This window comes from Panthera onca, chromosome B4 (assembly GCF_046562875.1).
Source record: "Panthera onca isolate mPanOnc1 chromosome B4, mPanOnc1 haplotype 2, whole genome shotgun sequence".
NCBI classification, from domain to species: Eukaryota; Metazoa; Chordata; class Mammalia; order Carnivora; family Felidae; genus Panthera; species Panthera onca.
In genome coordinates this window covers 69,244,227-69,267,204 of record NC_138345.1, presented here as the reverse complement: position 1 = coordinate 69,267,204, position 22,978 = coordinate 69,244,227, and the positions used below count along the sequence as shown (strand labels likewise).

The following is a 22,978-nucleotide window of genomic DNA, read 5'->3' as shown; positions in this document are numbered from 1 at the left end:
TTCTTAAGTTATAATAAAAAAAACTTTCTTTTTAACATGCACACAGGAAACCTCGACCTGTCTCCCAGTTGGTTGCACAGCAGGTTACCCAGCAGTTTGTGCCCCCTACACAGTCAAAGAAAGAGAAAAAAGATAAAGTAGAAAAAGAAAAGAGTGAAAAGGAAACAACTAGCAAAAAGAACAGTCATAAGAAAACCAGGTAAATTTGAAGAGTGTTTTATGGCACTTTTGAAATAATAAAACAAACCATTAATTTAATATTCTCTTTTGAAATTAATCTATTCATATACAGAGTAGAAGAGATTTTATCTCCTTTATTATAAAATATCATGAAAGTGTTTTTCTGAGTTTAAGAAGTATATTAGAAATTAAACACAGAAGCCACCATTATGAGCTTAAATGTAAGGTTTCTTTCTCTTTCCTTTTCCCTTCCTTCCTTCCTTCCTTCCTTCCTTCCTTCCTTCCTTTTTTAGATTAAAAGACATTTGTGCTTGAGCTATTTCTTTTTTAGTCATAAAGCCAGGAGTGATATTTACAATACTGAACAGATACTTGCATGGGCTTTGACCAGTTAAAATCTTCTTGGGTACAGGCAGAATAGATAATCATGATGCCTTATCAGTGCACATCTGTGGAATAACAGCCTTACATATAACTGAGCGTTAATAGTTATCAGCTTACTCTGTGATACAACTATGTCATTACTGTCTTAAAACATTTATTTTAGTAAAACTTATAAGCTATCTGCAAAATTATGATAAAGCTATAAAAGCACAATTAAGAGACCATTGCTTCCAGAGTATCAGTTTGTCATGTTGAAGAAGATTCATCAATGATTGGTTTGATTAATGTTAATGATTTAAAACATTTAATTATACTTTTTTTTTGGCTAGTTAAACATGAATCTAGAGCCTTAAATATAGATGCATTCATTTTGTTATTTTTACCTGATTTATTCAGTATATGTTCAGAAAGTTGGTAGAAAGAGAAGCTAGTTTAAAATATAATCATTTTTTGTGTTTAGGCCAAGATTGAAAAACGTGGATCGGAGTAGTGCTCAGCATTTGGAAGTTACCGTTGGAGATCTGACAGTCATTATTACAGACTTTAAGGAGAAAACGAAGTCACCGCCTGCATCTAGTGCTGCTTCTGCAGATCAACACAGTCAGAGTGGGTCTAGCTCTGATAACACAGAGAGGGGAATGTCCAGGTCATCTTCACCCAGAGGAGAAGCCTCATCACTGAATGGAGAATCTCATTAAAGTTTATTTTCTCCAGTTTCTTAGTCACTTCTGTCATAACATGCAGATACACAGATTATGCCAAGAGGTACCACATTTTCATGACAAACATATTCATGCACAATCCATAATTTGCGTTTTACATAAGATAGAAATTTGTTAGAATTTATTGCAATCTATGCCTACCAAAAATTTCCAAACTTAACATTTTGGTCTCCACAGTTAAAGATGCCATGAAAATGTGGTTGAATTATTCATTATGCAGTGTTATTGGTAAGTCTATTTTCACTTTTAGTTTAGTGAATTCTAACACATAATTCTCTACTATTGGCATGTATGAATTTCAATTTTTATAACATAGTGCAAGCTGCCTAAATATGTATTATTTGAGAATTGTGAAACAAATAGTTATATGTATACAAGTCAAAGATCAACTTAATCAACTATTGCTGCAACAGGATTTTCTTAATGGTTATCCTCTTAAATACACCTGCTGGTACTTGGTGTGGTTAAATAGGAAAATTGTTATTAAATAAAGAATTTGTATGAACCGTTGCCAATGTTTTTGACACATTTTACTAAATTATTGTTCCTGAATTATGTTTCTGGTTTTATCTTTGTTTTTGTTTGTTTATCTTTTAAAACATTCATTATTGTAATGTTTTACTAGCAGAGTAGTAAACAATAAAACATTGATTATTTAGCTTTATAATTCAGGTTTAGTCCTCTTGTCATTGAACACTGGTATGTTTTCTGTATGAAATAAAACATTACAGTTCAAATAATTATAAACATTTGGCAAAAACAGAAAAGAAACCTGACATATTTTAAAAGCTGCAATTTTGGAAAAGCTTTAACTTAATAACAGTTTTATCACTGTTGTCTTGCCCCAAACTTGTGCAGGGTCATAGAAGTATGAATCTAATTAATACAGAATTGGGAACTGTTGCACAGACCTGGGAAATAACTAATCTTAAATCAGTTTAATTGGCCTCTTATTAAATACAATGATTTTTATGAAAATCATAGTATCCTATTTTCAGACACAACTGCCAGTTTATGCATTTATCAATATCCTGAAATTTAAAAAATATTTACAGCCCCACTTACTATTATGTAAAATTACCAATAAAATATTTTTATGACTACAGATTTTGCATTTTTGTTTACAAGAAATAATGTGTTTCATGTTGTATTTAAAAATCCAGCCTAGAAACCACACAGTACTTCTTAAATTCTCATAGGGTCTCCTGCTTCTTTTAGCCATTTGCTTAATATGTATCCACCTCTAGGAGACTTCTGGAATATAAATTAACTTAAAAACATAACCTGGATACAAAATACCACTTAAAAACACTATGATTGCATTTGAAGAACAGAAAAAAAAAAAAAAAAAACCAACCCGTAGACCCTGACAGTTGTGTATTTGGTGGTTTCTTGTGGTAATGTAATTTTCCGTTTAATTGCAGTACTCTTTCCAGGCACAATGGGACTGTCTTTTTTGTAAGATGCTAGTTGTGAAGTACAGTTAATTGCATACAGTAAAAGTCTGTGATTAAAACATTTATATACCTCATTCTTTAGTGTTGTTAAATGAAAAATTAAAATTTGTTTTTATTATAAGATACTTTCAATGGAGCCCCAGCTAACTGGTTATGTTCTTTTAAAACATGAAAATTTTTTGTCATGTATTATTGTTTTTCAACATGTTTCAAATGTTTCAAATTTTAGACACAGTAAAAATTACAAGTAATAATTGTAATAGGGAAAATCTTCTAATTTTTAAATCAAAACTATGCTCTGGAGGCACTGGGTCTTATGATGATCAAAAACTTTCAGGATGTATTTTAAATGGACTGTAAGACAGAAAAATCTGACAGAAATGGGATTTTACCAGAATGGAGTATAGGCATCTTTTTATATAAGTGGGGAGTATATAGTATGGAAATTTAGAGTGCTAACTGGTGTCTGATGCTTTGAATATCTGTTCTAGAGCCTAAGTGAGCTTGAGTAAATTACTCAAGGTCTCTTCCCATCTATTAAACAGGGATAATGGTAATCAATTCTAACTCATCAAGTGGTTGTGACGATTAAATATCAATCCATATAAAATTCTTATTAATTACATGACACACACTGGTTGCTCAGTAAATGAGCCTTTACTATCTTTATAGGTAAAATCCCATTACGAAAATGCAAAAATACTCTTTGTAACAAAAATTATTTGCACACCCTCTTGGGTGACCAAAAGGATTGTGTTCTGTGGGTTACACTGAATTTTCCACATCAGATGTTTGCTCTGATCCCAGATCAGCCAACTTTCTGTTGGTATGCACTTGGAGCTAGGACAAATGAACTGAGTTGGCTAGTTTGAAATTTTGTTTTCTTCTCATTAATCACAATTATCTTCACTTGCTTTAATTTCACCCTACCTCAAATACACTTCCAAACCAGGAAACAGACCCAAATTCCACAAATATACCTAATGTTAAAATATGCAAAAAGATTCAGAGCCTGGGCTTAGTGTACATTTTAAACTCTTTTATTGATTTACCCTGTAGTTTTAGCAGTGGGTTCTTTTAACCAAATTCCATACAAAAAGAATTTGAATGTTTTTCAGAGTTTATTACCTTATTTTGATATAATTAAGAGTGAAGATATAATTTGAGGCATACCAGAAATACATATTCTTAAAACCTTTTGTATTACACAGTAGAAATAGTTGACTTAAAGGTTTTATTTTTGTTAAATGCTTTCCTAAAATTATAGTGATAGTAGACAAAGTGAAAACATTAAAAAGGAAGAGAACTTCAGCTTGTCTAAGTTGATAGCATATTTATTATCTTTCTTTTAGGCAAAAATCCTTATTGCCTAAAAATGTAGTTTCTGCATGTTCTATGCATTGATGCTAAATGGTCTAGAAGTTTTCGTTTCCACTGAGGCACTTATTTTACTTAGTTTGCTTGGTCTGCAAATTACCTCTTCTGGAATCTTTTAAAGACCTGATACAGGAATTGGCAATTGATAGGAACATCTGTACTGTACTTTGAAAATTAACTGAAAACAGAAAAGTGAATGTATAAGGAAAAGGATAAACATAAAATGATACTTTGACTTATTGGCACTGCCCTCCCCTGCCTTCAACCACAGGCACCTTCCGTTGTCTGGAACAATGAATGTAGAAAAAATTGAAGTGCAGAAAAGTCATCAGTGACAAAAATAGCTGAGCAGAATCAAAAGACACTGAAGGTTACAAAATACAGGATGTGACCGATCATTTTGTGAAAGCAGAAGGAGAAGAATGCCCTCACTGGCTGTTGAGGGTAATAGAAAATACGCCTCAGCAATATCAAAGGCAAGGAAGGATAGGAACGGGAAAAAAATGAGGGAAGGGGTAGGAGAAAAACAAACACAGCAAAAATAGGAATTAGGCCATGGGGTGCTGGGATACAATCTGGGTGGTCATAGAGAAGAATCTCTAGGAAGGCAGAACAAATAGTAGCATGTCTGTCTCTGAGAACGTTTAAAAAACATGCTGTGATCTTCATAATGAGTCTAAAGTTTCAGCTATATTTACTAGGGTAGCAATATATGTGTAGTAACTTTAAAACCATTTTCTTCAAAACCAGTTGATTTTAAGAAGCTGTCATAGAGAAGTTTTACCTTGAATTATATGAACACTTTACTTTCCTGAGTGTACATTCCCACTAGCCCAGATAACTTAAAGGTTTTTAATGTGGCCTTTATATTTAGCCAGTGCAGATATTCCTGTCTTTATGGAATGGGCCCGTTCTGAAGCGCATGAAATGCCCTTAAAAGACCAGGTACTTTTATGGAAAAGTCAAGCAGAGCTCCGATAGGTTTCAGTGCTCTGGGACATGTTTCATGTTTTGAATCATTTTTCATTTTTGTTTTTTTTTTTTTTCTTTTCTTCCACAATAGTTGTTGTAGAGTGTAGCAACTATTTTACTATTGTAATACTTTCAGTACTTTCCTGATCTAGGTTGTCTTTATATCCGTATTCAGTGAACATTTATAGGGTATATTTTGTGTGCCCAGCACTGGGCCAGGGGTTGGTTATGAAGAGGACACAGATGTGGAGCTCACATCTTAGGATCTGTAAATAAGTAATTACAAAGCCATTACTGCAACAATAAAAATATGTAAGATACAGAAGTAGCAGAGGGAGTGCTTGCCAGTTTTTTGGTTTTTGTTTGTTTGTTTTTTGTTTTTTTTTCCCCTGGAAACTCAGTTTGGTCTAAGTATCCACTGCGAGTCCACACTAAGATGTTTGGATCTCCTCTTGACAGTTGCAGCTGATAATGTTGGGTGTCAATAGTAGTTTTCTAGCTCCCATTTCATTACTCCAACTTGGATTTTCAAAGTTTAAGACTTTAAGCCATGTAAGATTATCATTTTTTTCTATACTCCTTTTTAAAAATCAATAATCAGCTGAATGAGGTCTGCTGTTCCTTTTTGTGAAGATGATGAGGAAACATTACCCAGAATCTGAATGAAAAATTTTATTCGGACCTATTTCGGGAAAAGCTTTAATTTACGTGAGGAAATTTGCCTTTTTCTTATGGATAATGCAGATAATTTATTGATTGCCTTCCATTTCTGAGAAAAATCTCAAATTAGGCTTACTTTTAATCGAATGTAGGACTAATCGCCTGCCATGTCACTCTTGATCCAGATTTTCTAGATTCTGACACTAGTGTTTTTCCTTGTATTCGTATAAAGTTCCTCAAATCTCGTCTGTATATAAGGCTAAACAGTAATACTTTTTTTTTTAAAGTTAAAGAATTGCTTCATTTCAGTATGTGAAGCTAAGCCCCAATGAGAACTTTTTGCGGTGAGGTCCCAGTGAAATGGATGCTTCTGCGATTGGAATTCCTGAGGAGTGGCAGGTCTTGAGTTTACATCTGGGATTAGATCTGCTGGTTTACCTGGAAGCAGGGAGTTTGAGTGAAAGCCACCATCTCACCCTCATGTTTCCATAACTCTTTTAGCAAGAGAATTCAGAAACTAAGGTGAGTTCCAAGATTTACTAACTTAGATTTTTTAATGTATGTTGTTTTCCCTATCCTCTTAATTTATAATAATAACAACAATGAAATGAGACTGTGTTTACTTTTGGAGTCAGCAAGATTGAGAAGAGTTGGGATACTGTGTAAAACCAATTTGGGAGAAGACTCCTACAGGACAAAATGGCAATGAAAGCATTTTTTTAAAAAAAAGGAAAGTAGGCTGAGTTCTCAGAAGAGCAAAATGATCTTGTCTTAGGACCAAGAGAATACATAAAAGTAAAAAAGAAACCAAATATAACATAGGGCTGTCTAGTGATGCAATTACTTTATAGAAAGGAATATGGGTAACACGAATTCTGATTTTATTTTTCAACTAAGAACTGGACTTCTGAATTGTGATGGTATCAGAATTCTTAATTATTTTCAGCCTTCAACTTTTGATGACCTGGGTCAGGAAAAAGATGTTGCTATTGTTGTAATTATGACCTTGATTGATGGCAGCTTCTCAGTGAACTTGTGCATGCGTGTTTTAATTCCAATTTTCCTCATGACTAAATTTCCCTACAAATCTAGCTTTTAATTTTGCTGATACCATTTTAAAAAGTAGTAGATTATAATCTATTGTATTAATGGGAATGGAAGGTTCCTGAAGACTGAATGAGGGAGAATTACAGGGATGTTCCATAGCATATTCCTTACTCCCCTCCCTACTGTAGCCCCTCCATACTCTCCCTTCCTTGTGGATGGAAATGCCAGCCAATTCAGGGATCATATAGGAGCTAAGGTGTCCCCATTTATTGGTCTTCCACTGCCATGTTTTTGAATCATGTGGCCTATGAGTTTTTTGAGAATGAAGAGAAATGCTTGACACTTGCATCCTACTCAGTTCTACCTTTTCCTTACATTTACTGGTCTGAATGGATACCTAAACTGAAATACTTTCTGTTCAAACTGACAGTACTGTTTTCCAACTTCTTCCTCCAGTCCAACAAGGTTTCTAGGAAATGGACTGTGGAAAATGAGATTTCATTAGGGGCCTACTGGAAGAGAGAGTAGTTTTCACTTTTAGTCTGAGTTTCTGATTCTTTGTGCTCTGCACCTAATCTGACTTGAGTTTCACGGATTGTAAATTTTGTTTTAATCTCAATGAAGACCAGTCTAAGGGGTTTTCATATAACATGGATTTTTTTTTTCTTTTTCCTTTTACTTCTAATTTGCATCACTCAGATTAGCATTTATTTGTTCATAGTGAGACAGTGTGATATAATGGAAAAAACAAACGTGTGTTGGATCCTTTAAGATTTCCATTTAAATTATGGATCTTCATTATTAGTGATGGGGTTAACAAACTTCTCTAAGTTTCAGGTTCCTTGTTTCTTAAAAGAAAATAACATCTAATTCATATAAGTGTTATAAGGATTAAATCAGATTTTGCATAGATCATTATAAACTAAAGTTATATAGAAAAGTTTTTGAAGTTTACTCTGAAAGGATATAGAGTTTACCTTTTCCCCAGGAAAATGATTTTTAAAAAAATACTAAAAGGTAGACAGAAATGGGACGGGAATGCTGAACAGAACCCTACATTTGCTATAGAGTGACTTTGAGAATATTTATGAAAAAAATAAAAACATTAAATATCAGTTATATATTCAAAATGTACTAGGAGCTGTAGGAATAATCAAGATTGATCTTTTGAATATAAAATTCTTGAAATTTGTATTATCCTGTATCTGAGAGTTTTCTAGATCATGGAAGAGGTCTCTATTTAAACAACAAACATTGCTACTTTTAAATTTCTTTTTGTCCACCTAAATTAACTTTTTGACAGGATGAAGGGAAGATGAATATTGATTAAAAATTTGTATATAGTCAGCCTTTCACTAGAGAATTAAGAGTGTGGTCTAGAGATGAAAAAGTAGACTCAGGAGTACATACATACAGTAAATGAAAGAAATACGTAACTGTTATGACCTCAAAAATATTTAAGTCATTTTCAATATTTAAAATTAATTTAAGAATATAAAAATATGCAGGTGTGCCTGGGTGGCTCAGTCGGTTAAGTGTCTGCCTTCCTTTGGCTCAAGTCATGATCTCTTGGTTTGTTGAGTTCGAGCCCCGCATCTGTGCTGACAGCTCAGAGCCTGGAGCCTGCTTCAGATTCTTTGTCTCCCTCTCTGTCTCTGCCCCTCCCCTGCTTACATTCTGTCTGTCTCTCTTTCTTAAAAATAAACAGACATTTAAAAATATATACAAAAATGTGTGAATCCTGGAAATGATCAGAAGGGCATGCACACAGCTCCTTATACTCCAAGACAGCCAGTTAAGACTGTGGGTAATACAAAAATATTTACTAATTTTGGAATGCCTTATATATTTTTTCAACAGAATTTCCTTTTTAGTTACAGAATTAAAAGGAACCTAAGGGGTGTGATATGGTCCAGAACCCTGATGTCAAGTAAACGGATGATTATTCTTCCAGATATGCTCTTCCCATAAATTGTTGAAGAATGAAAATTGCCATTTCAGTATTTTAACAATCTGTGGGTCATTAAATTATTCTTTATTTTTACTACATTTAGTTTCTTTGTTGAAATAGAGAACAATTGTGGTAGGCATCTCTTTAAACATCCTTGATCTATTTGAGTACTAGCTCTTACTCTAGTTTCTTGGTAATATAACCTTTAGTTTTCTCTCTCAAAATCTATTTTCCATTCTTACAACTGCTTTTGCGATCCATCTTTGTACTTCGTTGAGTTTATCTTTATTTCTCTAAGAATTGTAAGGTGTAGTAGAAGGATTAATTTATTATTGTCATCATTCTTACTTGCCTGTCATCCCTTTGAGGGCAGTACATTTTAGCCCCTTGTCTGGCATGTAGAATATATTCAATAAATGTTTACTGAATGAATAAGTGTATGTTTTAATTCTACTTACACATCTTGATAGCATGCTAGTTTTCATTTTTTTTGTCAGGTAAGGCAAGAAATTTCATCTTTATAGAGGAAACTGAGGCTTAAATTTCTTTAGTGCCTTTCCATGGTCACGAGCCAGCAGTGTTTTGTGTAGGGATTCCAAATGGAGAACTAGTGTTAAATTACATAGCATTTCCCCACTTTGATTCTCATGGCCAAACTCTTCAAAGCTCCAAATGCAATTTGAACAGTTTAACAGCATGATTTTTCTCCACGAGGTGTGTGTGTGTGTGTGTGTGTGTGTGTGTGTGTGTGTGTGTGTGTGTGTGTGTTTAAAGCCAGCTTCCTTTCCCTCACTTTTTGGCACTGCTTTCTGGCTCCAATCTCAATTTCTGTCCCAGCCTCCACACTGAGGCCAGAAACTGCTCTCTAAAAGGCAAATGTGATCATGTTACTTACTAATTTAAAAACCCTTCAGTGGTTCACCCACTCTGCTAGATTACGTTCAAACTTCTTGGCATACTAAACAAGGCACTCAAATATCCGGCCCCTTCAACAGTCTTATCACTCATCATACCCTCCCTTGCATTCACTTAGCTGGTGGTATCGAACTTCTCAGCTTCCCAGACACAAGAACCTGTTTCATTGATACCTCAGCCTGCAATTCCTTCCCTTACCCCACCCAAGACTCTGGGTCCATTTTTACTATGAAGTGTCTTTTGAGCATGCCCTCAGTAGAACTGATGGCTCCTTTCTGTGTTTGCCCACACCTTTACAGGCTTATATCCTAATGTCTGTATTCTAGTAGTACACATATTTATAAGTCCCACATATTTACTCATTGTCCCTTATTGACACTTATTTATAAGTCCCACTTAACTTACGAATTTATTTACTGTCCCACCCTATGCCCAGCTAGGTGTCTTTATACCTTTATACCCCAAGGCATAGCGCTTGGCACAGTGATGCTTTATAAATGTTCAACAAATGAATGGAGTGTTTATATGGCTGAAGAAGAGGGAGAAGAAATAGAAAGCTAAAGAGAAAGCCCTTTAGGGAGAATATTAATTGCTACGGACATGCAAATGATGAGTTGTAAAGAAGGTGAAAAAAAGATGCAATAGAGAGCACCTTAGCCGAACATGCCCGTAACAAGTTCACTGGGAGGCAGGATATGCATACTCAACAGCATTACGACGTAATTAAGTATCTGGATGAAAATGGCTCGTAGAGTATTAAAGAAACTTAGAGGCTGGGGAAGTCCCTGCTGAGGAAGATGGAACTGAAAAATGGCTTAACCAAATAAATGCCTTCCAAGTGCAAGGCGTTTTTCGTGCGTTAAGCAGTTTCATCTTTGCCACCACCCTATCATGAGGATATGATCTCCGTTTTAGAGATGAAGAAACATGCTCAAGAGAATTTAAGTTGCTCAACGTCACAAACTACTATATGTTAGAACCATAATCTGAATTTGGGTCAGCTGTCTCCAGCGCCTCGTTTATTTTGCCACACTTCTCCTCTTCGGTTTGGAGCCACCAGGGTCAGGATTTACCTGCTCCGCATTTCTTCGGTGTTCGCCTCGGACTCCAGTGCGCCAAGGTCTCGCCCACTCATTGCGCCTGCGCGTCCCGCAGCTACCAGCTCCCCACCACCCCCTGGGAGGGGCCCACGGCGGCGGAGGCGGGGTCAGGCTAGCGGCGGGTTGTCAGCCCGCCGACGAAGGTGGTTGGGCGGGGCGAGAGGGGGGAAAAGAAGGAAGGAGGGGCGGGCGCGAGGCCGCGGCGGAGGAGGAACTTGTGGCCGCGGCTGCGCCGTGCTGTTCCCTTCGCTCCAGTTCGCCGGGCGGGCGCGGTGCGGCGCGGCGGCTGAGGCGGCTGAGGCGCGGGTCCGGGGCGATGCGGCGCTACCTGCGCATCGTGGTGCTGTGCCTGGCCTGCGGCTTCTGCTCGCTCCTCTACGCCTTCAGCCAGCTCGCCGTGTCCCTGGAGGAAGGAGCGGGCGGCGGTGGCGGGAAGCCGCAGGCCGCAGCGGCTTCCTGGCTCGCGGGCGGCGGACGCGGCGGCGCGAGAGGGGTGGGCAGCGCGGGCCCCGCAGCACATCCCGGCCGGTCAGACAGGTACGGGCTGTTCCCGGTCTGGGGGCCAAGGCCGGGAAGGGAGGAGCGGCGGGCGCGGGGACGCGGGGCTTGGCCTGGCCCGGACAGCTCCCCGGTCAGTGCCGCGCCACCCGTCCCCGGGCCCGCGCCTCCCGCTTTGCCGCCGTCCGTGACCCCGTCTCTCATTTCCCTCCTTCCCCTCCATCCGGGGGTAGCTCCGCCGGAGAGCACCCCATGCTCTTTGTGTTTGCCCTCTGACCCATTCCTTATGCGCCTTTAAAACAGATAGAAATTAATTTTCAACTTTTAATTGACAGTTGCTTTTTTTTTTTTTTTTTCCTTAAAGAATTCTTTGAAAGTAAAAGGTGCCCCACAAAAGCCTTCTTGCTGTTTGGCTAGTGGGAATTCCCTCTTGTTTCCATGGAGTTCAAGTTGAGATATTTAAACATCAGGCTGGCGCCCTAGTTCAATTTTTTCCCCTTCTCTTGAATGGGGCGTCCAATTTTTGTGTGTTAACGCCTACATTTTCATTATTAGTTAGTGAAATCTGGACAGAGCTTTTATGCGTAGTTTGAATTTTTCTTTAGGAAGCAATCGGTCTGTTCTGAAACTTACAGCCAGTTAAGAAAAATCAGCGATGCTTAACATGCTCACGTGTTTTGTGGGATGGGATATCTTTCTCTAAAAATCGGTGTTTGAAAAGAAGCATAGTGACTTACGTGGATTTGCACAAATCACTGCCAGAGTTGGAATCACCGTGAGATTTAAAGGAAAAAAGAATGCGACGCACTATGAATGCTTAACAAAACCTGAGCGTTTGCACTTCCTTGAAAAATAGCCTTCTTTATTTGTGAGCACCTCTCTGGGAATCTGGGAAGGACTCAGTGCTCCCTTAGTAAGAGGCAAAGGCTGCTTTGATACGGGAAAGCATAGGGTTGGTGAGACGAAGGAGTGCAGGTCTGCTGCAGGCTGTTTAACATTCTTCTGAGAGTTGATGGCCCCTTTCAAAATGAAAGGACGTTTGGGCAGAGGAGCAGCATGGGAAAGCAGGATTGTCATGTTTTGTACCCAATGATTTGATTGCAGTCTGGCTAATTCCTGACTATTCATAAAAGCAGAACTGCTTCCAGTCAGGTGTGGGAGAGGCAGTGAGTGACGACCTGAGTGAGCTCATGAAAAATGAGGCTCATGAAAAGCTGCTCATGGTCTATTATGTGATTGTGAAGCACTTAAAATTATTTCTGTATTGGGTAGAATTGTAAGGAAGCAACATTTTAATCAAAACACTGTATGAAATTGGACAGTCTCTACACCCAACGTGAGGCTGGAGAATTCTTAGATCTGGGTTCTTCATTTTAGATATTACTTATCTAAAAAAAATTTTTTTAATGTTTATTTTTGAGAGAGACACTGCACAGAGCACAAGTGGGGGAGGGGCAGAGAGAGAGAGAGAGAGAGAGAGAGAGGGAGAGAGAGGGAGACACAGAATCGGAAGCAGGCTCCAGTTCTGAGCTGTTGGCACAGAGCCGGATGCGGGGCTTGAATCCATGAACCACGAGATCAGGACCTGAGCCACCCAGGCACTCCTACATTTTTAAAGATTTCTCATAGAGTTTGGCCAGCTTTTTGACTACCACAGGATAAAGAGTAAGTGTCCATCTTTAACCTCTCTTCTTGTGTATAAATCATTTGACCAAGGTCCAGAAGACATCAGTAATTGGACCAGAATTGTATTCTTTGATCCTTCAGTGCTCTTTCTGTAAAGTTTCTGTGTGTGATAAGAATCTAGTCTGAGTAATCTTTCATCAGCGGAAAATGGGGTGTGAGGCAAGCAACATTTTTATTTGGTAGGACTCGATTGCCATTGCAGTCTTACTGTTTTGAAGCAGTCTTACCTGCAAGACTGGAACTATTAATTTCCTTCATTCATTTAAAATACGGGATTTAGGGGCGCCTGGATGGCTTAGTAGGTTGAGCGTCTGACTTAGGCTCAGGTCCTGATCTCATGGTTCGTGAGTTCCAGCCCTGAATCGTGCTCTCTGCTGTCAGTACAGAGCCTGCTTTGGATCCTCTGTCCCCCTCTCTCTCTGCCCCTCCACTGCTTGCGTTTTCTTCCAAAAATAAACAAACATTAAAACAACAAACATGGGGTCTAGGTTATATCCAGTAGGTTTTACTGCTCAGATCTTATGGAAAGTATTCATTGCACAAATTCCATGACAATAAAGTACTTGGAAGGGTCCTTCCAAGTTCTCCAAGTAAAATTTCTGAAATGATAAGAACAGGTTTTCAGTGAAATCTGTTAATTAATGTATCTGGTTTGAATCCATTATTTTGGTATTTAGAAAATGTGCAGGTCTTAGAGTCAGACAAACCTGTGTTCATACTCTCTGCTGTGAAACCTTGACCACCTCTCTATTTCAGTTTTCTCACCTGTAAAATGTAGGTAATAACTTACCTTAATTTGTAATAGAATCCTTAGTTGTCAGTGATTAAAATCCAGTACAACCAACTTAAGCAAAACAGTTATTTATTGGCTTACGTGGGTTGCTGGCAGGAGGAAAAATGAAAGGAAATGCCCGGGCAGCTCCAGGGACCTTAAGGACTAGGACTCTTATTTTCTTCACTGTAGAAAGGCTTTATTCATGAGCTCTTTCTTTGGGGTGTTTCTTCTCAAATCTCAAAAATTTCTAGGAAAAGGCTCCGGATTTTCTAGGAAATTTCAAAATTATAGGAATTTCAAAAATTTCCAGGAAGAGGCTTTAGATTTTCTGGCAATTTCTAGGAAAATGCTCTGGATTTGTTTGTATCACATGTCCATCCAGGGACAAGTCAGTGTTGTCTAGGGTGGGGATCTCTGATTCTCAGGGTCTGTGTCATTTGCACATCCTTGTGGTGGACAGGATAACGTGAGTGGTGTTGGAGATGAGTGGTGTCTTACGAGAGGGGAATGCTGGCTAGGCAGAGGCTCTGCCACATAGAGAAACTCTCTCAAGCTGTTCGATACTGACGGACTCTTGGCTAAGGTATTCAATGTAAAGCAGTTATTATTATCAGACATCAGGACTTCCGTAGAGGGGATTAGTCTATTTTGTGACTTTACTCAGAGTGATTAAATTCTCACATTTCACTGATAAGTCTTGAGGGTGATCATCATGATCTCATCTTATTGTGGCTGTGTGGTGGTGTGAAGGGGGGGGGGATCAAAAAACTAGTAAACATTTGAGTGAGAACCATTTCTGGACCCATCATTCTGTTGGTATATAGTCCCCTCACTCTTTCAGATCTGGTTAGGCCATCGAGTTCTCATTTTTGCTGGTCTTGTGAATACTAGTAGGATATACTAAGCATCTTTAGGGCTTTGGAGCCAGACTCCAGCGTTGCCGTATGCTTGGCTGTATGAACCTTGAATACATTTCCTCATCAGTTAGATTAGAGATAAGAGAATCTGTGATACTGGATTGTTTGTGAGAATTGAAATGAAGTAGTTGGAATAGGTTACTGAGTATGGTACCTGGCACAGTAAAACCGTACCTAATATGCTGATGGTTTCAGTCATTTAAAATTTTTTTTAAGAATAGAATCCATTTTCCTTTTTAATGTTTATTAATTTATTTTGAGAGAGAACGAGAGTGTGAGAGCAGGGGAGGGGCAGAGAGAGGAAGAGAGAGAATCCAGGCAAGCTCCATGCTCAGCTCAGAGCCTGACACAGGGCTCTATTGCAGCGAGATCATGACCTGAGCCAAAACCAAGTCAGATGCTTAACTGACTGAGCCACCCAGGTGCCCCTCAATCATTTAAATTTTAATCATTAAAAAAATGTTTTTTCTGACTTCTGGGAAAAATCCTGTCCTCAGGCCCCAGTCCAGACCTGTTTAAACCAGAATACCCGTTAGTGGGGTCTGGGAATCTATATTTTAGATATGTGCCCCAGGTTATTGTTACAAAACCAAATATTAAGAACCACTAATTTAGCTGACAATGGTTTGACCCTCTATTTTTAGTACAGAATTTTTTTTCCTTCTTCTCTGCAGTCATTTTTGAAGAGAGGAGTTCAGACAGTGAATAGTGAAACAAATTACTTACTAAAGCCACCTTCATCTTCTATAAAAGCAGTACGTTGCACTTGTGTTTTAGTTCATTGGCGATCGTACTTCACGTGGCTGTGAAGTGCTTAGCACAAACCTGACTAGTAATTAATTAAAATAATGGTCTGTGCTTTTGGAGGGGAAACTGATTAGGCTAACAAAAAATGTGAACTTTTTGATTTAGGAATCCTGTTTTAACACATTAAGGGTATTATCTGTGTTGTTCCTGTTGGAAATACTTCCCCCCACATATTGACTTAACCTGTTTTTCAGTGTATTGGCATTTCTGTGTATTCAAATTGGCAGTTCTTTATCATTTTCATTTTTGTCATGCATAGAAGAACTTTCTACTGGGGAGTTTCCCCCCCTTTTTTTAACATTTAAATTTGTTAAAATGTTTATTTTTGAGAGAGAGGGAGTGAGCATGAACAGGGGAGGGGCAGAGAAAGAAGGAGAGGGAGAATCCAAAGCAGGCTCTGTGCTGTAAGTGCAAAGCCAGACATGGGTCTCGAACCCATGAACTGTGAGATCATGACCTCAGCTGAAGTCTGATGCTCAACCGACTAAGCCACCCAGTGCCCTATAACAATTAAATCTTTTAATCCAGGGGTGGATTAAAATGCTCAGTTGATCGTCTAACTCTTGATTTCAGTTTAGATCATGATCCCAGCACTGTGGGACTGAGCCCTGCGTGGGGCTCCACACTAAGCGTGGAGCCTGTTTAAAATTCTCTTTCTCTCTCTCTCTCTCTCTCTCTCTCTCTCTCTTCCCCCCACCCCTCTGAGAGCTCATGTGCTCGCACGCACTCTCTCTCTGTCTCAAATAAATTAAAAAAAATTTTAAATCCTTAACCCAGTCCCCCCCCCCCCCACCAGGAGAGGGTTGGGTACAATGGGAAGCTAACCTACTTTTGAAATGGATAAGTAATTGTTCATTGCCATTTGTATATAAGCAGTCCTTTCACATTGAGTATTCATGAAATTAGAGATTTGAGATAAAGACCTGACGTAGCTAGACATTGTTGTCTGGAGGCAATTTTTAGTTGAAAATGAGTGACCCAGGCACTGATCTTCAAGTAATGCTGATTTGTCAGTATCATGGGAATGGTCTCCTCTAATGTGGTCACGAGCATCTCTGTTTCTCTTGCCACAGTCCCAGAGCAGGTATCTGTGCCTTGAAATTGCATGGGTGGCTCACAGCATTTCGTTCAGACTTCCACATTCTTTTGCTGGATATGCCCAAACTTATCCCTGACTGTAAGGTGTACATGGTTTTCACTAAAGCCTCAAGACTATCATGGACATTTTGAAATGAAAAATACCCTTTCCAGTTTAAAATTATAGAAGACCTTCTCTTACTAGATTTAAGGAAACTTCAAGTTTGAGAACTGTTACTGTGGAGAGTATTATATAATTAATTAAATGCTCGGCTTAATCCCAAGCATGAAATGTCTCAGCTCTTCAAGTACTGAAATTTTGGGGAATTTTGTTTTTGATCTTTTTTATTTAAAAAAATTTTTTTTAAATGTTTTTATTTATTTTTGAAGGAGAGAGAGAGACAGAGCATGAGCAGGGGAGGAGCAGAGAGAGAGACACAGAATTTGAAGCAGGCTTCAGGCTCTAAGCTGTCAGCACAGAGCCCGATGCGGGGCTTGAACCCACAAATTGTGAGATCATGACCTGAGCTGAAGCCAGACACTCAACCAACTGACCCACCCAGGCGCCTCTATTTTTTAACTTTTAAAATAAATATTATTTCACAGGAAATTGCAGAGATAACCTTGTATCAGTCACTCCATTTCCCCTAATAGTGGGATCTTAATCTCTGTGAGCATAGTACAATACTAATACAACTGGAATATATGTGTTTCAATATAGTACAATATTGTAACCCCAGAAATTGACATTGTACAGCCCATAGACTATATTCAGATATCACCAGTTTTACATGTGTTCGTGTATGTATGTGTAGTTTCATGCAGTTTTATCACATATGTAAATTCGTGTAACCACCCACACAGTCAGGATACTGGACTGTGTTATTACCACAAAGATCCCTTGTGCTACTCTTTCATCATCACTTTGGAGACAAGCCACCTGGAACTAGAAACATTACACTATATGAAATTTGAGGAGGAGTCATAGTAAAGTTTATTTCAACTTCCTCTACAATGAAGGAGATTTGCTTTTATGGACTTCATTGATTTTTGGATGTCACTGTTTACTGAAGACATACCCACTTAACTCAACTTACAGTTTTGCCCCATTAAAATTAATCAGTTGAATTACCTCTTTGAAAATTGAACTGTATTTCTGATATTTCGTTTTCAATAATTTTAAGGAATAAAAGCAAAAGCAGCTAATAATTAGAACATGGATAACTACCTTTTCTTTCCCAGTATTTTTTAATATTATTTTTTTGTGGCCTAAAGTACAGTTGCTATCTGTCTCCATATTAGTTGTTTTTTTCTAATTTTTGCTTGTAATAACAGTTGCTGGTACGTAATGAGTTTCTACTCTCTATTTTAATCTTTGACTATTTTTTCATAAGTGAGAGAATGTAAGTTTGAGAAATAAGAAACATTAAATTATGGTACCTCTTGCCAGTAGCACATTAGTGTTTTATGATTTTTTTTAAATAGTGAGAGGCATGTATACTCCCTAGTACATATTTTTATATTTCCATTAAAGAAAGACAGGAAGATATCCCTAAACTGTGTTTTCAGACATTGAGTTATGGTCAAGAAACTTACCTAAAACTTGATTTTTTTTTTCCCTGCAGTTTCATCTGCATTAATTACTTTAGAGTGATTACATGATCTAGCAATTCCCCTTGTAGGTATATGTGCAAGAGAATTGAAACATATGTTCAGAGAAAAATTGTAAATGAATGTTTATAGCAGCATTATTTGTAATAGCCAAAAGATGGAAAACAACCCAAATGTCTATAAACTGATGAATGACTAAACAAAATGTGGCATATCCATCCATTATTAGGGCATAAAAAGTATTGAAGTGTACTGATAAATGCTATAGTAGATGAGCCTTGAAAATAATTCGAGTCAGACTGAAAGAAGTCAAACTTGAGAGACCACATATTGTATGATTTCATGTACATGAAATATTCACAACAGGCAAATCTATAGAGACCAAAGATAGATATTGTGGTTGCCTAGGTCTCAGAGGTTGAAGAGTGCAACTGGAGGCAGAAAATGGTATTATTACATAATTTCAGTGGATAATTTTTATGGAAGAATTTAATTGGGGAGTTATTTTTCTTGAGACTTAATTTTCCATTTCCATTTTTCATTTCCATTTTCTACTCTTGTAAGGTTTAACAGGAGGACATGGAATAGCCAGATTAGTTATGGCCTTCCTGAAACAAAGGTGCACTGTAGGTGTTGAGTCTGAGTAAATTGTGGATTTGTTTAAAGAAAGCAGTGATAATGCCTGTATCTGAAAGATGGAGATACATGTTTGAACAAGTTTGTTGTGAGGCTTAAGTGGATGTGAAAGCACTTGACTCTGAAAAGAACTCTGTTGTTAACACCACCACTGAGCCTGTGTCTCATATGGAAAGGCAAGACTTAAAAAATACATAACTGTTCCTGGGAGGGGACAGATGTTCGTGGGTTTTACTGGTCTGCATATATTTTCTTTTTTCTTTTATTTCCTGCTTTTGCAGCCTTTTAAATTAAGATATGTTGGGCTTGAAAATGGTGTCTCTGTAAAGGTAAACCAAATTACAATGTAATTTTTTTCCATTGATTTTAAAATTCCAACTGGAGGTTTTTATGCAGGAGTATACAGAATTATTGAGGCGGCATTTTAAAAACTATCTGTGCCCCACCCTGTTCTCAGATATTCTGATTTAATGGGTCTGGTATGGGGCTCTCTGGGTGGTTTCCCTGTGCAGCCTGGGTTCGAGATCCCCTGCCCTAGACTGTTGGCATTTGTGAGAGGTGTGATCAGAGATCTTTGCAAACTGAAATTTCATCTTTTGCTGTAAAGACAGTAACCTATAATTGAATTTATAGCGACAGAAAACAAAGTTACATGGTGAGGCGGCATGAAATGACCTGGTTTAGAGACTCACTCTGATTTCATACTTGCTTTAGTACGCAGGCCTCACATTGCAGTGAATTTCAAATGAAACTATTGTTTTGGAAAAGAGTAACAATAAAAAAAAACAAAAACATACTTTTTGTAATGTGAGGTGTTGTAGCTGTTGTTGTTTAGCTCTGACCTGCAGTCTAAGCAGAAAGACTGTACTTATAACTTCAGTTTAGCTTGTGTAATATAGCAGAACGAAGATGATATAATGAAACTGAGCCATGGATGTCAGCTTGATTTTTTTTTTTTAATGTTTATTTATTTTGAGAGGGAGAGAGGGGGAGGGGCAGAGAGAGAAGGAGAGACAGAATCCCTAGCAGGCTCCGTGCTGTCAGTGCAGAGCCTGATGCAGGGCTCGATTCCATGAATCATGACATCATGACCTGAACTGAAATCAAGAGTCGGACGATTAACCCACTGAGCCACCCAGGTGCCACTTCCAGCATGATTTCTTACTTTTTCAGTTTAAAACACCATATAACTAACTTGAATTGAAGATTAATTTAAAAGCCTTCAAAGATCCTCTCTTCCCTTTTTGTCTCTGTGGCATTTTAATTGCTTCAGGATAAGCAAATATTTTGTTTAGCTGAAAAGGATTTTATTCTAGGGGGGATCTTGTGTAGTACACAAATGAAAATTTTAGGAGTATTCCCATATTTTCTGTTATCTGAGGAGGGGATTTTAATATGTTAGGAGTGTTCCTGATAAGGAATGGTTTTTCAGTCTGCAATATATTCTACCTAAAAGTTTTAAAGTCCTTTTTAAAATAATGGTACCTGAGTAAGGGAGAAATTTCCAAACTCCTCAAGTTACTTTAGCCATAATGAATTGGCAAAATTGGATTTGCAGTTTTGTTGCTGTAAAATAGAACAGTAAGTTATTGTGTTTTTAAGTAAATTCCTTGTTAGTTTTAAATCGAAATACTCACATAGGACTTTATTTCTGTCTTACTCTGTTAGGTGTAAAGATTTCTCTCTGTGTTACTGGAATCCCTATTGGATGCTGCCCTCTGATGTTTGTGGAATGAACTGCTTTTGGGAAGCGGCTTTTAGGTAGGCATCTAATATTTAATTGGTAGATCAGTGTAGGTAAGATTAGATAGTACATAGTAAATTTTTTACTGTAATAGGACATAAAAATGTTTCTTTTCCTGTAATCTAATATTGTCATATAAGCAAATAATTCATATTCTGTTTGGGTTTTCTATTTTTCCTACTTTGTAGTTGTTATCACTCATTTTTAGTACATACTGTGTATAAAATGCTCTAACTTTTTTTTAGGTGTTCTTAGGAGCACTTGTGATCTAATTTTAGGTAACTGGGTGACAAAAGTATTAAACAGGTGATAAAGATAGACTTCCATTGACATTTACAGCCATATATATGACATTTTTCTACTTTAAAGATGGTATGCTGAAAAAACCTTTTGTAGGTGGATGGGGACAACTAGGGAAGGATTACATTGGTTATTAGCAAAGATATTGAATATTGACGAATGAGAGGATAAAAATAAATGTTTAATGAAGGAGTAAGTTTTGATATGACATTGTTTATTGACCTTGCATGTTTGTCAATGTAGTTTGTCAGAGTAGTTTGGCTTTGTGCATGTCTCTGGATGATGAAGGCCTTAGATTCTGCTCTGTTAGTGAAAGAAGTGTTGACAGGAATGGTCTGTCTCCCCAGGAGACACTGAGGCAGGAGCCTGAGATGCCCTTACTAACAGTAAAATTTCTTTGTGATCCACCTGTTTTTATTGTCTTTATGATTCATTTAAATTTTAATTCTACTCATACTATTTGCTAGGCACGGTGCCAGGTAGTAAGAACCAGACTCTGAATTTAATTAATGTGGCTCCATCCTCCTGGAGCTTGCATTCTGACAGGAGCTTCACGCTAGTAAACCTGAGATTAAGATAAAGGGTTGACATGTTATAGCTGTGATAATGGGAGAAATGGGTGACTCATCAGGTGGGATCATCTTAATGCATCAGGGAAAGCTTCCTGTTGGGAGCGATTGCATGAGGAACATGGAAGTTAGCCAGGCTCAGGACAGGAGGTAAAGTATTCTAGGTGGGAAGAACTGCATTCTTAGTATATATTAGTAATATATATTTTTATATTCTTGTATTCCTAATACTTTATACATTCCATGAACAACCAGGAAGGAATCACTGAAATCCATTATTTTAATTACATCTCCTTGCTATGGAAAAGAGTGGGTGATTGAAATTCTAATATGAGTCAGTCAAATCAGATTATTAAAACTTTTAAAAACTAACTTTTGAAAGATGATATTGGAGTGCCTGGGTGGTTCAGTTGGTTAAGCATCTGACTCTTGCTTTTGGCTCAGGTCATGACCTCACCATCGTGAGTTCAAGCCCCGCATCAGGCTCTGTGCCTGCTTCGGATTTTCTGTCTCCCTCTCTCTCTGCCTCTCTCTCTCGAAAATAAATAAATAAACATTAACAAACTAAAGATAATATCACCCTTCACCTTGTTCATAATTTTGGAGAATTAGAGCTCCATATTTTTCAATCTTACAAAAATTTGCTAATGAATGGAGTACTGACAGCCACGACTTTGCTATCTTGACTTATGACATAAATCTGCTCACTCTGGAAGCTGGGTGAGCTAGAAAACTTCTGTATACCCTGATTTACACAACCCAGGTCCTTTTGTAAGTTACAACATGAGTAATAATCTTCCCTCCTCCTCCACTGACAGCAAGAGTACACCAGGGAAGTTGATCTAGTCTGAATCCTGGAGCCTTATTACTCCTCTTTTGGCTTCTTCAACTCATTTTCCTAATGTTCTTATACCTTTACCCATTTTATTTTATATATCAAATCACTGGGTAAAATTTCTCAAACTTAGTTTCTTTTTAAAAAAATTTTATTTGAGAGAGAAAGAGAGTGCATGGGGTGGGAAGGGGCAGACAGAGACGGAGAATCGCAAGCAGGTTTCATGCTCTGCATAGAGCCTGATGCAGGGCTCAATTCCACGACCCTGCCTGGGATTATGACCTGAGCTTTACTTTTTTTTTTTTTTTTTTAATGTTTATTCATCTTTGAGAGACACAGCAGGAGCGGGTAGGGGCAGAGAAAGGGGGACACAGAATCCGAAGCAGGCTCCAGGCTCTTAGCTATCAGCACAGAGCCTGACGCGGGGCTTGAACTCACGAACTGTGAGATCATGACCTGAGCCGAAGTCGGACGCTCAACCGACTGAGCCACGCAGGTGCCCCATGACCTGAGCTTTAATCAAGAGTCTGACACTCAGCTGACTGAGCCACCCAGGCACCCCTGAAATTTAGTTTCTTATTTAGAACTTAGGATCCCTCACATTCACTCTATTTGAACATGCAGGACAAGCCAAGCTGCCATATAATTTCCATATTGTTCTCACCGTACATTTCAGTATTTAAGTAACACTTTGTTTTTGCCTGACTCTCAGAGCTTGTCTGCCCATTTGGTAAAACTTCTTTGAAATTCCCCATTAC

General features: G+C 38.0%; 2 protein-coding genes across 9 annotated transcripts in view; both read left to right on the top strand.

The window, feature by feature from the left end:
* YAF2 (YY1 associated factor 2) overlaps positions 1–8,490 on the top strand; it is an 82,198-nt gene extending 73,708 nt beyond the window's left edge. For 2 of the 4 annotated variants that reach the window (XM_078449946.2, XM_078449942.2), the window contains 2 exons: positions 47–199; positions 1,025–2,643. In XM_078449946.2, coding sequence (XP_078306072.1) covers positions 47–199; positions 1,025–1,262 — 391 coding nt within the window. In that variant the 3' untranslated portion in view covers positions 1,263–2,643. Of the gene's footprint in view, positions 1–46; positions 200–1,024 lie in introns of those variants that run through there. The other 2 variants (XM_078449945.2, XR_013556783.2) reach the window with 2 other exon arrangements.
* Positions 8,491–10,964: 2,474 nt separating this feature from the next.
* Positions 10,965–22,978, top strand: part of GXYLT1 (glucoside xylosyltransferase 1) — a 52,628-nt gene continuing 40,614 nt past the window's right edge. For 2 of the 5 annotated variants that reach the window (XM_060657911.3, XM_060657907.3), the window contains exons 1-2: positions 10,965–11,302; positions 20,441–20,533. In XM_060657911.3, the coding sequence (XP_060513894.1) occupies positions 11,082–11,302; positions 20,441–20,533 (314 nt within the window). In that variant the 5' untranslated portion in view covers positions 10,965–11,081. The remainder of the gene's footprint in view (positions 11,303–20,440; positions 20,534–22,978) is intronic. The other 3 variants (XM_060657908.3, XM_060657909.3, XM_060657910.3) reach the window with 3 other exon arrangements.